Below are 18,912 nucleotides of genomic sequence, written 5' to 3' on the forward strand. Positions count from 1 at the left end.
ACTACATAATTAAGCCAGAAAAAATACTATATATAGAAAAGGTTTTTATCGGATTTGTGATTATATTTGATGGTACTATTAAATGTACATTTATATTTAAATGAGAATTGGATTATGTCGAAGTCGCATCCATGTTTACAGCAATGTTTGTCATGTAATTTTATTTAATTGCTTTTTTTTTTTATTTTAAAATACATATTTATACAGGATAAAACCATTTAAAAGCTTATCTACAAAACAATTGATTCACATAACAAAATATTAAATTAATGAAAATTGAATTAATAGACCACCTGAAAAAATAATTTAAAATGTTTTTGTTGTTAAACATTTAAAAGCTTATCTACAAAACAGTGAAAATCACTCAATTATACATTAAAAAATGTCCAATGGTTATCAAAGAATTAAGAAGTAAATGGACAATGAGGTTTAATTAAAAATAATGAATAAGTTGTTCAGGCCAGTATTGTACTCTCGAAAACGTACTAATTTTAATGAATAATACAAAGTAATATTTTTTATTATTCTCTCATTTGTTGAAAATTGTTCCAAAACGTTGATAATGGTTATTTTCATTTATCTCTTTTATCTTGGTTATTTTCACTTATCTTTTTTTATTGTTTTTTCTTAATTTAAATGTGTTAGTGGCACTGTGGCTTGGTGCTTGCTTACAAATCCTAAGATCATTGGTTCAAATCTTATTACATTATCATCCAAACCAAATAGTATCTTGGCATCTAATGCTGTTAGTTTATGATGAACATACAAGTAAAAATATTGTGCTGTCATATTTTTATGAAATAATCGCTTTTTCATAAATGTAGTCCAACATATGATTCATGCTAACAGAAACACCAGATTCAGGACGAAGAAAATATTGACGAAGAAAAGTACCTGCAGTTGACACGTTTCGTTTCAGACTTATAGAAAAAAAAACAATGTTTCATCTAAAACATGATTAAGTAGACTTTAAAGTAATTTTACATTTATTGATGTTTCACGAGTTTTGGCAATTAAATCTAAAATTTAAAATCGAGCGGAATGATTTGAACATTCTTATTACTATCTCCCCGTGTGACCAAGCTTAGAGTATTTAAAGCGTATATAATCTGCTAGAACTAGGCCAGCAGGAAAAAAGAGCATTTTGTATTGTTACGTATTACATCAAAGTTTGTGTTTTATAACTACTTGGAAATTCATTGATAATTGAGCTCTACAATTTTATGTGAAACGCTTTTTTTAAATATTTTATATTTTTTGCACAATTTTTATTTATTTCAACAGTGATGTATTGTCCCCCAAAACATGAAAAATAAAATAATAAATAAAAATAATAGATTTTACCAAAACCCCATTGTAATTGAAATTACGGTTTTATTAGGTAAATAATTTATTTTAATCCAATAATTGGTCAAAATGAATAACTATTATGTGACATTAATATGGCCTATTCAACAACAAACAAATTTTTATAATTATTTTTTCAGGTGGTCTATTAATTCAATTTTCATTAATTTAATATTTTGTTATGCGAATTGTTGTTGATAAATAAAAAAATATAAACAAAATAATGCTTCATATCTGTATGCATTAAATGTAATTTTATTTGAAATTTATGAAATATGGAAAAAATTTAGTATAAAATAGGTTGGAAAGTGTTGGTAATAGAATTTTAGTCATGCATTTATAAAAAATATTTAATTTAAATACGGCAAATAGAAAATTATGTATTTTTTGACAACATGAGTAGGAAGTGGGACACTTGGAAATTAAAACTGTATGACAGAATTTTACAAAAAAAATAAGTGGGCCGCCAGGAAATTCATTTCTGCTTAATCAGGTTTATTTGGGAATATGGGACACAGATAAAATTGGGTCAATATATTTGGATTTCTTCGAAGCGGGTTCCCGATATGACGCTGCATAGGGCAAACACGCAACTCAATTTTGTTGTCAATGACAAGTGACAACTATGATTAATTTATGATAACAATAAAAAGAAGTTATTAATACTAATAACAATAAATTAACAAGTATTAGGAATGGAAACAAACTATCTTACTAAAACCCTGATTTCAAAGGTGCCTTGGTTTTTTTGGTTTTTTTTAAATCATTTTGGTTAAACCGTTTTCAGTATTTTAATATCAGTCAAAATTTATAAATGAAATAAAATAGATAAATAATATATAAATAGTGGACAATGATAATCAAAACACACTCAAGAGTTTGCAAAATGTACTGATGAAAAAATAAAAGAGAAAATTATAACAAAGATACTAAAATCTTATCTCTCAAATTTCTATCGTGTGTGAAAGATGTAGGTAATACAAGAATAAAGTGGAACACTATAAAATCAAAATCTAGGTATAGAAAATGCGCTAAGTTTTTTCTTATCATTGGAGTGATGATTAATCCTACTGAATAGTATTATGTATGTCTTATTACGTATCGGTTACAAACAAGAACATTGGGATAATATTTTAGAACTGTTTCGCATAAAACTAGAACAGGGCATAATAACCATTCATGCGTATTGGACACGGTTTACGTAAACAAGGCCCGGTGTTAACAGAAACCCAAAACTGAATAATATCGTATGTAAAATCGAGAGATTGTCCGCACGGAGCGAAGTGTCGAGTAGGATACGTAGAATTAGGATGGGTTCATATCGGAGTCCTAGTTTTACCTCTGTGTTCAGTGTCCTGATTTTATACAGAACACATTGTGTATTTATTTATTAATCTGGTATGATGTTGATTCATTTATCTCTTGTGCTGTCAATAGCGTATTCTTATGTAGTATAGTTAGTATTTATACAAGATATTTGCATGATGCTGTTAATACAAATAAAATATTGTCAGATCTTTATCAAAATGCATTAGTATGAATAATGTATTTAAAAAAATAATTCAGTAGAAAATATAACGATTATGAAATATGTATTGCTTACATAAACTAAATATGTAAATACAGCATTCTTCTTTGGTATACACTTTTTCAGGGGACATTTTCTTATGAATCAAATGAATAGAAATAAGTTTTAACACTACGGCCAAACCCCTCCTTTCAGACACACCCCCTATCAAGAGGTGACACTTTCCTGTGTAATGAACGAGAGGATATAGGTTTTGCACTACAGCCAACCCATCCCAGGGGATACCCTAATATGGTGACAATTTTTTGGGTCCCGAAAGTGTTCCTTAATAGAGGTCTACTGTAGTAAACATCATTCAAACAAATGAAGGATGAAATAATTTAACACTACAGCCAGCACATCCCAGGGGTAGGAAACAATTTTTGGGTCCTCAAGGTGTCCCCTTAATAGGTGTCTACTGTACACATCATTCAACATATATGGGACGATATAATGTTCAATACTACAACCAACCCATCCCAGGGGAGTCTAATAAGGAGACAATTCTTGGGTGTTAAAGGTGTCCCCTTAATAGGGGTCTCTTGCAGTAAACACCAATCAACAAATGAGGGACAATACAATGTTTATTATTATATATTCAGGGAACATCTTATTAATAGATTTAGTATTAATCTCTGTCTACACTATCAAACTAGTTGGACAAAAATAGTGTGATGTGCCAAAATATGGTATTGATATGTCCAAATGTGGTAGTGGTGTGACATCATGTAGGCACATCACATTTTTTTTGTCACATAAAGTTTGATAGTGCAGACAAGGCTTTACTATGTCTGAACAAGATTAACCAGTCTACATGTATACAAGATGTTTTCACCTAACCATATGTTTTCATCGCCCACCCTGAGATTTTCATACTGGTTTTTATCGTTTATATTTTGACCTAGATAATTTATTTGAAGTCACCGCAATAAATGCTCGATTCTCTTTATTAATTGAAAACAAAAGAGTGACTAACTTGCCAATTTGAAAATCGTAAAACCAGATCGTTTTAAAGTGAATAAGAAGTAGTTTTTAAAATGATGAAAAGACAGTGGTAACATAACCGTAATAAATCACTGTGCTTTCAATGACGATCCTAAGTGATTCCTGATTTTTATGTTCCCTCTCAAGCTCTTATAACTATTATTCAGCAAGTCATTAATGTTACATGCACAAGCAAATAGAATGATTATTAATTTCGCAATATATCATATTTACATTTAATGCTCTCATCAATTTGATATGTTTATGGAATTGTATAAAGACCGTATTATTGTTTTGTTAAATTTTGGTACCCTGGGAAGTTCACGGCATTCAGTTGATTACTTTTGCCTCTCATCTGCTTTTGTAAAAGTTCCAAGTACCTATATAAAGTTAACTAAAATATTACCATATTAGGGGACACTCGAGATCCAACAAAGTTTCCCCTTAATTTAGGGTGTCTCCTGAATAGTTGGCCATCGTGTTAAAACATATATCCCCCCCCCCCCCCCTCATTCATTTTACTGTTCCCAATACGGGTGTCCCTGGAATAAGGGTTTGTTGTAATCCTTAGAAATCTATATTTCCCCTTGTTGGTTCACAGGAAAGTATCTCTTAAATAGTGGTGTCCCCTAAATAGCAGTGTCACAAATTTGGGTTCTGCTGTATTCCTATATTTAGTTCATGAAATTTAATTTAATGAGTATTTAGTATGGTTTCATTAATCTTTACTAACCTAGAAAAATTACATCTGAAAGTGTATAGGCTGACATACTTGTGCCTGTACTATGCTTTGTATATAGCCATACAGTATATTTATATTTTATAGTCCTAAAGGACAACTTGACCAAGAACCATATTTTAACAACATATTACGGATGTACATATGATTTAAGAACAATCGCAAGATTTACGATATCGCCGCGCGCTCGCGTAAGCCTCTGCCGTAAATTGCTGTGACGTCACAAGTGCATGGCAAAATCTACCTCATGAGTTTTCACTGTTGTTAACATACAAGAGATAGGTACCGTCACTTCAATTGCTAATTTGACCTGTATTAGGCTTAAATTTGCCAAAATGTTTGAAGAAACACTTCATTATCCAGATAGGCAAAAGAAACAATAAATAAATTCAACATTTATATTTTTTACGATTTATTTAAAAAGTGTATTTACTAGAAATGTTCGCGATTTGTCTATTGACCCGAAAGAGTAGGAACCAGTCTTTTCTTCCCTTTGTGCTCAGCCTTTTATCTAAATACCATAGCTATACATAGGGTCTTTACATAAGCACCATTTATGAAATGATATTTATGACGCAGCATTACGATTTCTGAATGTTATAGCCCTGTCATACAGCCATGAGTCTAAACATTTTGGTTTATTGTTATAAGCAAAAATTTGACTTTATTATATATATTTCACTTTTGAATTTTATCACCTGTATGTTTGCGTGAGAAATTTTACTGTTAAACTTTATACAAGAAGAGATAAATATTAATGAGGTATTTTGTGTATATCAGATTTTCACCAATAAAGAATAATATATATATAAATATAAAATGAATAGGTTTTATTGGACATTACTAACTGATTTCTTAAATAACATTGAGGATTGATATCAAAATGATTCTACTGCATTTTTTCTGCATACATATGATTTTAGTTTTAATGTAGAAGTTTATGAGGCATTTAACCATTTATTTTGTCATTTTATAATGTGAAAACATTATTTTTTTTGTTTTTTTTTCTACGGAAGTGATTAACTTTATTAAAACTACAAAATAACATATTCGAAGTATCATTTAATTAATCTTCATTTTTCATGTTTTTGGGGGACAATCTTTGAATGCATTGTCTTCTTTCAAGATAATATAAAGTCAAGCTCTGATTCCAATTATCTCTAATTAGATTAAAGAAAGCTTATAATAGATTTAAAACAAATTATAACTAGTAGAATTAATGTTTGAACATTATTTATTTTCACGTCTAAAAAAAACAATTATTGAAAGTTATTTACCTATGATAAATTACAATATGATGATTCAATAGTGCATCTTTTTTATGTCAACTTGTGTACTTAGCCCCCTCTATGTTATCAAATATTTTACCATATCAATTTACTGAAAAAAGATAGGATGCCTGCATTTCTAAATTTTTGTAATGCTTCAGACAGGCAAATGCGGACGTTTTTAAGGCCAATTTACACAGCGGTAACAAAAATATAGAATCTTTTTATTTCTTATGACCATTTACACAAAATGCGGAAATAGATACGGATTCTATGTGGGACAAGCTACACGGTTTTCCACTTAACATTACAGCTTGTAAGAGGTGTTCCTAGTATGTGGTGCATCAATTATAACTCTCTATACCTTTGTGTCGTTAACTCCGATATAACTCTGATGTAAATATAATATAACTCTATAATCAGATATACATCCAATGTAACTCTGATAGGTTTGAGAATGTAACATTAGACAAGCGCTTTCCACTACCAGTTATTAACCGGGGTAATTTTTAGTCGCGTGCAACGCGACTACAGCTCACTATGTCGGTCTGTTGGTCGGTCGGTCGGTTGGTCGGTCGGTAAACACTAACTTGAGCACGCGACTGCAGCCATGTATGTGGCCTTGTTACGTTGGAACACAGAACAAGCAAAACCGCCATATAACTCCACAATTTAACTCCGATGTGATAACTGCTTCAACCAGCAACATTTAACATTTAGTATTAGGTTGTTGTATAGGCTTTAAGAAAAAGAAATATTATTTAATGGTTCTAAATCCCTGTTTATATTGCAATCAATATCTGATAGTTGAATTATTTGCAGTTTCTAACAAAAAAAATGTTTTATTGCCATTGTTTAAAAAAGTATATTGATAACTTTAAGGCTATAAAGAAAAGGTACGGCATTAAAAAAGGTAACTTAATGATCACACAGCTATAAATAATTATTACGAGATACGAATCCGTTACTACTAGCATCATTTATAACTGTGTTACGTGTGAATTGCTGCTTGTTTTCGTATAAACACATAAACGAGTTATCGTAATATTGTACCTGATCTTAACACCTATGTACCTCAGTCAATTGAATAAAGCACAAACTAGGTCCTACTTGTGTTCTTTAATTAGATACCTAGAAATGTATCATACTCACTAACTCTCTCAATCAGGTTGTCTTCAGTTTGAATATAAGTTGTTGGCAGGACTCATGGAATTAGGATGGGTTCAACTTCTCAAGTCCTACTTTCTTCGCAACATTTAATACGGGCACCCTAGTTAAATTAACCTCTTTCTGTCGTTTCACGTGACATGTTTTGCAATCAAGGTATTAATGCTGGATTAGTTCTTGTATATTAATTACCTTTTGATTAAATAATGTTTAATTAAATTATGTTTCATGTGCATAATTTTATTAAAGATATTTACATTTTTAAATATAATATTATTATTATTATTTTATATTTATTTTTTGTCATTATTAATATCTAGATAAATGGTTCATATTGTTTATGAGTTGAATGTGGAAAATAATTTGATACATGCAAAGATAGACTGTTCTATTGAACGAGGCAGTGCCGAGCTCAGTAAGACTTTCAACAGTTTCTGCTTCTATCTTGAATAATTGCCAAAGGCTAGGTTTGGACTTTGACTTGGTGGAACGTAGACCAGTTATTACTGGTTTTCAAACAAAATTGTAATACAAGTCTTGCTTCAATTAAAGACTCTCCTCCAAAAAACCACTGTACCGCAGCCCCGGATGATCGCCTATCTTTTATCATTAGCTACTCCCTCCAACTAAAGACTCCCTCTAATTAGAGAACAAAGACCACTGTTTGGGTGGACTGAACTGAATTTTTTCCTTCAAATTTTCCACTCAATTACAAAGCATTTTAAAATAAACTTTTAAAACTGCAGTAATGCATTATTTTGGGTAGTTAATAGCTATTGAAAATTTGAAGAAAAATCAGACAAATACTATACTGCACTTTTTAAATGCACACAAATGGACAGACAGATAGACAGGAAAACAAACATTTACCCTCATCATTCGTGGAGCAAGATAACCATTCTGAAGACTACTAAAGACCACTAAAACCTGGGTCCCAAAAGCGGTCGTTAATTGGAGGGAGACCAATAAAAGCTGAACTGATACAATATCAGCCAATCAAATGGCAAGGATACATGTATCTCCTTTTGTATGTCATAGTGAAATTTAGCGCCTTCAAATGGTTTATTATGATTTATACCGAACTCGATTGCGGGCGCCATTTTTCCTGTATTGCATACATAGAAAATCATTCATCCTTCACGTCATTCCACTTTATTTAGCAAGTAAATTATAAATTTGCCAAATAAAAATCAATGCATAATTTTTAAATCTGTGGGTAACCTGATATCTTAATTCATTATACGGTTTTTCATGAATTTCACCCCTTAACCCTCACTATTTAAACCACATTAATCGCGGCGTTTTAATAGATGCTGAAGGTAATTTGCGAAAGACATTTTTAAACATTTATGGTAATGCACTAAACTAGCTTGTCACTTGTGGCTATAAAATGACTAACTCGCGTATCATTTTAGCGAGATTTTAGTGGACACTTATCCATCACTTTAGAAGACATTTATACAAGGACAAATTTACACTGTATCCTAGGTTTTATAGTACTCTTGAGATGCAGTAGGGTATACCTGATTATTATGTCATTATTATTTCATCACTGGTAAGAAATTTCAAGTTAATGCTTGGAAACAACTATCATTCACGGCTATAAAGGTTTATTCTTTAGTATGTGCAAGAAAAAATAACGGTTTTACAACAATTTGAAAATTGTTCCCAATAATTCTATATATAGTATTTCAAACAGTAACATTTATCAACAAATTGCTTTTATCGAAGTCTTGGCCATTAGCACCATCCAGGCTAGGGGCTGTGGGTTTTTTTTTTCTCAGAGGGCACCCGACATATGGTATCATTGATAGCAACGTTTGTTCCATATCGGCTACTGTATAGCATCTCCTAACACTATACATTGCCTCTTTTTCAAAAGCATTGTGTCAACGTTTTCTGCAAGCCAGCTGTTTGTTTGAATGGTGAGAGAGTTTATTTAGAGGGCTAGGTATGTGTAAGTTAATATTTAGGTGTCTTGGTGTATTGCCATCAGCAGTCACTATACTTGTTGGCTTGATTGAGAGGGCAGTAAATACATAAAGGGTTTTTTCAGTGTGGCATAAAAGAACCTTATTTACCATGTTTATTTTTTTTCCAGTAAATTAGTCCTTTTTACATCACTTTAAGCTTTGTCTACATTATCAAAATTTATGTAACAAACAAATGTGATGTACTGTACCCATATAAAGACATGATGATGTCATATCACTACTATGTTTGGGCATATCACTACCATATTTTGGCACATCGCATTAGTTTGATAGTGTAGACAGACCTTTATAAATTATACTAACCTATAATTTTTTTTTTCATACATAAAATTCTTGTTTGGGCATATCACTCCCATATTTGGGCAAATCACACTTTTTTTGTCAAACTAGTTTGATAGTGTAGACAGAGCTTTATGCTAACCTATAAACATTTTTCATACACACAATTCCTTTTGTTCAACATATGCCAATTCATCTTTCCTGGTATAAATGAAGTCTTTGCTTTGTAATTACACAAATAGCCTTTTATTCTATGTACGTAATGTTAATAATCCTATGACCTTTATGTGATAGTGGGTAGGGCGTACCATTCTTGTTTTCGTGGAAACGTTGTTTATTTAAATACATTTTAAAAATCAAGGACAAAGTTATTAAAGTATGCTGACTAATCACCATATAAAAAAAATATAACTTGTTTATTGTTATAATAGTCAGTCTGAAAATACAATAAACCCACAGCAACTGTATATTAATGTTTGGGAAAAAACCATGTTTATACACTTTTTATATTAGTGTTAAATTACAGCCTATCAAAGTATTGCGATTTAGCTTGTTCTGCGTTCAAATGCACATAATACAAACATCTAATTTATCTCTGATGGGAAACGGTTTTCTAATTCTGAAACCTAACAGAGTTAAAGTAGGCAGCACCTACTAAGATCAGCACACCAGGAGAAGATCCCCTACTCTTTTCAAATAGTGTACTGTACCAAGTTTAAACGTACACTGTATGTACACAGGACCATGGACAGCTTTACATCCCATCTGGAGGACGAGGTAATGAGAGTAAAGAATCTTGCCTATACAACTATAGTGTGTGTGTGTGTGTGAACACAGTTTTAAGGTCTATTATCACTCTACAATAGATGATGGTATGTTTTATAGTAATCCAGCCTTTAAATTGTACATTTTTTGGTAATCATACATTATGTAGTACGATAGTAATTATAACCAAATAGATCGTATGTTTATAACATTATGGTGATATTACAGTGGTAGTTACATTACAACTCTGATTAAGAAAACATATTTTATGACCTTTTAGAAGATTGCCCTAAGAAAAAAACTTTAATGTGTGTTATATAGTATAAGTTACAAAACATAAAAGATATGTAATTTGTGATACTAACCAGGTATAAAAGGTCAATAGTGCACGGTGGTATTGGCCTAGTTCTTATTAGTAACTGGTTGATAGATGAGGGATATAATGAATGTAATTAGTAAATGATTGAGAAGATACAAAAATGAAATACTATATAGGGCTATCATTTTCTTATTCACTTAAAATTCATTACTGTACTTCGTCAAGTATTAAATTTATATCTCGGTCTATTGATGCTCCAACTCTTGAGGGATTGAATGATGTCACATGTGATGAGAAAGAATCAACTTTACGTCAATTTCTTCAACTTTCTTTAGAATTAATCTCATCGGAGAGAGTATTGAATATAATGTTGATATATCCAAGTTCACGCCCTTTTACCATCAAAGATTTTTTTTTATCTATTGCTTGTAAAGGTTTTTAAATTCTTTTTTTTTGTCTTTTAGAAGTTTTCTTCCAATTAATGTTTGCTCCTTCCACATTTACCATATTTAGGCATATCACACCATATAGATAATATCTCTATGATCACACGTTTTTTGTCAAACTAGTTTCATAATGTAGACAGAGCTTAAGGTTGTGTTTGCGAAATTTTCAATTGTATACCCTGAAAATTTGCCATTAAAAACTTGTTAATGTATGATTTACTGATTTATCTGGATTTGTCCCCAGAACTTCAAGTTTCGTAAATGCACCCTTTGCAGATGCCACCTTCTTTCTATTTGGAGTTTATATTTCTTTTCTAATTTTTATAATCTTAATTGTTTATAAAAGTTTCTATTTAATTATTTTATAATAAATAACAATTTGTTTTGTTCATTTGAAATGTTGAATAAAAAAACTATTATGACAACGACTATATATCTAAATTATAAGTCTGATTTAGCTCCCGATAGCATATAACCAATTTTTCTTTTGAATTTTGCAAAATCATCATTATTATGCGAGTTATAATTTGTTTTATGTAACCTTGTGTAGGTTTAGCATATTTCATATTGATACCAAATTTCCTGATACTACTTCATTCATGTTAACATATTAATCTGATAATCTGTTTTGTTTTCCTGTCTATGTTAATTATTTTCAGGTGTGGTGTGACCACTCCCATTTCTTGCCGCAAAACAGAATAGGTGATTGACCTAAAGCCTTGAGTGTAACCTTTTTCATACCCCTTATTATCCTTACCAGACCATGAACAAATCCGAAAAGCAAGGCGAATCAATCATGGTTAATTACTACTTTGTCATTCGCAGCTAGCCCTACTAGTTTACAGTCACCAAGTCATGCTTTTTCTGGGTTGAAATGTCGCTTGACCTAGCTAGGCCGATGATTCAAGGCCGAATTGTATGTGCTGAGGTTGGCTTGCAGCTGATAGGGTAGTGGAAGCTCATTTTGTTACTTCCTGTGCTCTCTCCATTTTCATGTAAACACACACAATGTGAACATTCTGTTGTTAATTGAATAACGGACATCATAAGCGGTACGAGACGGCGATGAAAGCACGCACGAAAAACATGAACCATGTACAGTTCATTACAGTGTTGTTGACTTTAAAGCCCGATCAAGATTCTAGTAATTGAGTAATCATTGTTTACCCGTGTTTTTACACATCATTTTTTTCAAATCGATAAAAAAAACACTTGATTATACATGGCATCATGGAATTATCTGCATATTGCAACATTACCCTGACCTCTTGGAAGCAAGGTCATTAGCGGCCAACAGATGAAAAGTTTGATTTGTTGATGAACCTTTGAACTTGAATCTCAGTTCAGTGGCAGTGACAATTATCTAATTAACATTTATCAGCACAAAGTCAAACCTTTCATTTCTTAATGTCATCGGCTAATTTACGAGCAGTTTGATTGCTAAACGAGAAAGTTTACATTATATTCATAATCGTCTACATTGTTATTATTAACACATTAGTTTTTCGTGCAATCAAATAAAAATTAGGAATATGCAGATTAGACTTTAGAGTGTCTATCTAAACAATACAGCCTTAATTGTAGTTCCATTGCTGGAGCATAATAAAGTATGATGACATAACATAAGGCTGCTCAGTACATACATAAAATTGTGTGAGCTGTGTTCACACTGTACCCAGAATATGCACGTTGGGTGGTGTATTTTAAATTTTACAGGCGCTTTGTTCATAACACACATAACATGTCATATTTATTTAAAGATGATGGTTATAAGATTTTTTTTTAAATAAATGACTGAATCTGATAAAATAGGTAAAGAATCTGGAGTGCATTATAATGTTGCTTCTATTCTTCTATATATTTTCGATTTTTAATTTTTTACCGATATCCAAGCTTGGTGTAAATGTAGATAAAGAGATAATCTCCTTGATACTTTTTTCCAAACCTTCCTGATATAACTACAATATTTATTTATTATTCTCTTCAAAGATTTTATGAAAAGCATCCAGGTCTACTGTATGCTCTCATGTGGTATTTGTTAACATATTACAGCAGATTGTTTTATTTACACATCAATATCATTAAAAAACAATAAATGTATTAAAATGATTGATTGGATTAACATATTGTTATTTGATAACTTATCTAAAAATATTTGTATCATTATAAAATAATCGCATTAACAGTATCATAAAACAATTTATATGTTGAAATGAATAACTGCATTATCACATTATTACATCATTTCTCTAAGAGTATAAATGTTTATATCATTATAAAATAATCGCCATAACAATCATAACATAATTGTAAAATGTTTAAATGAATGACTGCATTAACACATTGTTACATAATTTATCTAAAAAATAGTTGTCTCATTATGCAATAATCACATTTAATTCATTGAAATGATTGATTGCATTTTTATCTCTAAAAATCCATCATTTCATAATAATCAACAAAAAAAAAAAATGTGTTTTGTTTGTTTATATCCAGTTAACTTTCCCAATACTGGACACCTTTTTCAGAAATTGTGATATTCTAAATGTGTTTAATGGGAAAAAAGATTTTATATTAAAAATATGAAATCAGTTTCTGTCTTGGATGGATGGTTGGTTGGTCGGTCGGTAAACACTAACTCAAATTTGCGCGCGCGACTGCAGCCATGTATATGGCCTTGTTCAAAGATTCTTCAATATTTTAGGTTTCCATTTGGTTAATTTTATTCTGTGTTTCACAACATATACAACATTTGTTGCTTAAAAGTTTGTGTGACGAATAAACACTAGTAAAAAAGGTTTGCAGTACACGATTCTCTAGACGAAGATGGTGGTAGCCACCCGCATACCTGCGGTGGAGTCGTAACTTGCCTTGCAATCCCAAGATGCGTGATTCAAGTTTGAACAAGTGCCAGTGCTGTAAAACAACTCCACTCCTTAGCCTCAAATAATTGCTGAGTGAACTTGTTTTTGAAAGTAATTAATAAAATATATATATAAACTGATACTCATAATTCACTTTTTGTATCTTTCAGGATGTCAATTGTTAATGTAAGTGTACTAAACATTAATACCAATTCATGTGGTGTGGAGCAATGGTAAGGATATCAGAAAGGTATGGGTTCAAGACCTTATTATACGCAAGATATTCTCATTGCCTCATCCTTTGGATGAGATGTAAAGCTGACTCATATATTTTTCATAACAATTCATGTGGTGAGGAGCAGTGGTAAGGATATCAGAGAGGTATGGGTTCAAAACCTGAGTATACCATATTGCTTGTATCTCTTATGCAAGATACTGTCATTGCCTCGTCCTTCAGATGGGATGTAAAACTGACACATGTGCATATATTTTTCATAACAATTCATGTTGTGAGGAGCAATGGTGAGGATATCAGGGAGGTATGGGTTGTCTATTATTGCTTGTAACCCTTTGTCAAGATACACTCATTTCCCCGTCCTTCAGATGGGATGTAAAGCTGGCTCATGTGCACATATTTTTAATACCAATTCATGTGGTGAAGAGGAGCAATGGTAAGGATATCAGAGGAGGTATGGGTTCAAGACATGTCTATACCATATTGCTTGTATCCCTTTATACGCAAGATACTCTCATTGCCTCGTCCATCGAATGGGATGTAGGCCTAAAGCTGACTCGTGCACATATTTTTAATAGCAATTCATGTGGTGTGGAAAAGCAATGGTAAAGATAACAGAGAGGTATGGGTTTAAGACCATACCATAATTAAGACTATACCATATTGCTTGAATCCCTTATACACAAGATACTTTCATTGCCTCATCCTTCAGATGGAATGTAAAGCTGTCTCATGTGCATTTTCCAGTGTACTGATCATGGTCCTAGACTGGGTGTTTATCTGAAAGAACAGTTTTGTACTGAAGAGATCACTAACTATAAAGAAGAAATCAATTTAAAAAGTATATATACAAAAGTACCAGATTTAACAACAAACATTAATATTTTCTCAACTGTATCCTTACAAATGATAACGTTATTAAAGCTTTAATGGAGCATGCATCCCTTTAGTAGTAATGAACCATGTTTATTGTTAAACGATTCATTGCTTTCATTAAGCTATGCTATACCGTACCTACACAGGTATATGCTAGCTTAATGTATAGTCTGAACAGAGAATATATATATATATATATAGTTGGTATTTGTCAGACATAAGATAAAAAAAAAAAAACGAGTTGTATCTTGGCAAGGCGAGCTCAGTGTTGTGTTGGTCTGAACAAACAAGTGGATTAGGATAAACCCACCCACTACTATTATTATCATCTTTGTCATAGCTTTCTTATTAAACATTTTAATAATAGTTAATATTATTAGTTATTTTAAATTGAAATAAAAATATAATACCTTATGCCTGATATTGCTATGTTTTTTTTCTGATGGATTTATTAAATAAATGAAAGCAATTCTAAATGTTTGATTTCACCAGTACAGCAACCTGTTTCAATCATTTCAATTCTTCTACTGTATCATAAGCAAGTTCATAATATAGTGGCACATGTGACAATTATATGATACCATGGAGAAATACTTTATTTCTCCATGATACAGAGACGAACATGTGATGTTTTATTATGTAACTTTATTTATTCAATAGACATTTATTTACAAAATCTGAAATACATAGGAAAACAAGAAAGAGGATTGTACAGAATTATAAAAATTTGTTTCAGAAAATGAAGGCAAAAGCCCTGAAAGATGTTGGTAAACATCTTGAGTTGGGCGAGCCTTAACTCAAATAAAAAAGAAAAGAATTGCATTGAAGAAAATAATAATAAATTTCATAATCTAAAATATGAATAACAGGAAAAAAAAAAATCTGTTGGTACTGCAGATCGAGACATGACCGATTAATAAATATACAATAATAATAAACAAATTAAAATGTTTTTAAATATAGAAAAAAATGTGAATTGTTGTAGTATTTTCTCAGTATTTCACTTATATATAATATACTTATATTAATATAACAATGACAATCATTGTTCCCCCAATAAACAATAAAGAACATAACAATATACTGCAACAACTATTTTTGAGCAGTTTCCATATTGGACAACGGCAATATTACTGTGTGGAGAGTTGATCTGTTTGAAGTGTACCGACGTAATTATTTCCCTTATTGTGTCGATATACTTTTTAATTTCTCTCGAGTCATAAAGTTATTAGAATACTGTACTAACCTGGTTTGATTATGGTAATGGTAGCGAGTTTTGCCGAAGCCGATATTCAGCCGTAGGGCCCCTATACGAACGGTATATTTGAAACAAGCTTAAATAGAATAGGGCTTGGCGTATGTAACTCTATCTGCAACCATTATAGTATAAAAATATTGGAAATTAATGCACGGGGTTAAAATATTAACGAGATATATTTACATATTGCGTATTTTTATCCGGGGAAAACGGTTTGTATTGTGTCTTTGAGCGTGTTGCATGTCCCAATTGTGCTTTGCGATTTCTTTCAATGGCCTCATCATTCTAAAATGCCAATATTGCTATTACTTGTTATATTACTTAGTATAAAAACAATTATGCAAATAAAAATACATAAATATAACTAATGACATATTTATTAATTAATATATTTTAATAAATGTTGTCCATAGACAGTACAATCGTTGAACTTATTTTAAATACTGCACATATATATATATTTAATAATTAAGCCCCAGTGGTCTAATGGTGAGGACATCTGCATATCAAGTAGAAGGTTCCGGGTTCGAGTCTCATTCTCACAGATTTCCTCATCTTATCGTTTCAAATTAATTAATTAAATTTCAGTATAGGCCTATCACCGTGCGGCTTAGAATTTATTTTATTATTTATTTATTTTGTGCCTGTGATGTTTATAATAATGATTACATCCGATTTTCCAATTCTGTAACAAGAAAGTATAGTACAATAGTAATATAATAGTATTTGTCAATTTTTCTGATTTTGCTTGGCAGTTTAATTATAAAGACCTATATTTGATTTTATATTAAGTGTTATTATTCTACATCAAACTGAAATGACAGCCGACTTCTGTTGATAAATCTCAAATTTCAATTGCTTATTTGGACAGGTAAGGTTTGGAAATGAATCGCATACTGTGATGCGCCCAGGTAGGTGTTTGTCTAAACACGATACATAATTGATATTGTGACGAAATTAAAACGTTTATTATGAAAGTTAGAATAGGAGACTAGTATTATGAAAGGCCGGGTGAATTACATATACGATGTGGATTTACGGTCTGAAATGTATATTATTTCAAGAGGGTAACTGGTTGGGCTGGGTTGAAGTAACAATATGTAGAGGGGTTTTTTTCTTCTTTTGTTTAAAGAAAGAACAATAATTAAAACTGTTACGTCAAAAAGTCGAGCGGCGTTTTTTGTAAGAAATATTTCTTGTTTAACAAAAATGACACTTTAATTCGCGCCTAAACGATCAGGTAACCTAAAAACAAATAGGACTAAGCCATGAAAAAAAACATGTACTTCAAACGTACAAATTGTTGGTCTTTATAAATTAATGTATGTGTGTATCATTGTTTCACTTCACTTCATGTGTGCGTTTTCGGAGTTCCCAAATCCTATACCTAATAGACCTATAAGATTGATACCGTGCTTTCCATTCGATAAGGTTTTGATCTATATAGAAAGCATTCTTACCCAATCCGTATTGTTTTATTTCGTAACATTATGAATTTCATTTATTGGCTCGTAATAACCTTCAAATACTCTATTCATTATTGATGTTTCATTTGTGGCGATGAAATAGCAATTTGTTTCACTTTTACTGCTGTAATTAGGATAGATGACCAGTTCACGTCTTACATAAAAGCAATACGCGTAATCATTTCGTGAGGTCTCGTAGTTCTAGCATCTTTTACGAGTTTTCTTTAAAGGCTAGATGCGGACAAAAACAATTCTATTGATCATACATTCCAATGATTATCGATCTATAGTTTCCCCCAAATATAGGCAATATAACTTGAATTTTACGTTTCTGGTGTTTTTATTCAACTTCAGATTTTAAATTTTTTGTTTTCACTTTCTAGGGATTCATTCACCAGACATGTTATTACATTAGGTTAAACTACCGTACTGAAAAAAAAGTCCTGTCTGGTTTTTATAGCCGAATTTTTCCAAATTGTATATTTGACCATGTTTTTCCATCATGATTTATGTTACACATATTTGATTTATGTAGATCACCAAATTGTCGCACTCTTTCACCAAATTGTCGTATAAATAACAAGTTTCTAATAAAAAGATCATCTGCCGATTCACATTGGCTGAACAAGCATAACCCCTTGCCACTCCAATGACACTACGTTTGTTTGTTTTTGGACCATCATCAAGCTCTCTATCTGTCACAAATAACGTACAGACGTCATCTGTCCAGTGTATTCGTCACAGACTGATAAACCACACCCACGCGTATAACCGCAGATTAGGATCGATTGGCCTAACGATTATTTTGATTGAGGAATTGTCTTGAGTGCTTCCTTTAGGTTAATCCTGTAGATAACAATCAATTAGCGCCGACCTCTGTCCCCCTATACTTGGGCTTACCACTTAAATCCGATTAACAGGGGGAATACATTCCTCAAATCATACTTATTTTGTAATTTTAATTTATATTGTATATCGTAGTATAATAATAATATTTGTTGAAGCTACATCTTTACAACGGTGGCACACGTTCATACATGATGCGTTCTTAACATAAATATATAGACAACAAACAGACAAAAAATAATAATTAACCCACCCGAAACAATCGCTGTCGTAGTCGGTAACGGGTAGCATAATGTAGTTTTTTTTCAATATTGCTCAATTAGGTCTATTTTAATCTGTTTATAAGATATGAATTGTGTATAATCCATATTTCTGCTTATTAATTTCATAGAATTTATCAATAAATTTCCGCCAACTGTTTGATGTAATAATGTACCAGGCTAGAATAATATGATTCACTGTCAATTTTACACATTGCCAACAAAGCAGAAG

General features: G+C 31.4%; 1 protein-coding gene across 2 annotated transcripts in view; it reads left to right on the top strand.

Annotated features, from left to right (window-relative positions):
• Positions 1–15,264, top strand: part of LOC144847861 (proteasomal ATPase-associated factor 1-like) — a 103,596-nt gene extending 88,332 nt beyond the window's left edge. For both annotated transcript variants that reach the window (XM_078704405.1, XM_078704409.1), the window contains one exon: positions 13,910–15,264. Coding sequence is in view for 1 of the 2 variants with exons in the window: in XM_078704409.1 (XP_078560535.1) it covers positions 13,910–13,929 (20 nt within the window). In the remaining variant the exon portion in view is untranslated. The remainder of the gene's footprint in view (positions 1–13,909) is intronic.
• Positions 15,265–18,912: the final 3,648 nt, after the last annotated feature.

This window comes from Antedon bifida, chromosome 7 (assembly GCF_963402885.1).
Source record: "Antedon bifida chromosome 7, ecAntBifi1.1, whole genome shotgun sequence".
NCBI lineage: Eukaryota > Metazoa > Echinodermata > Crinoidea > Comatulida > Antedonidae > Antedon > Antedon bifida.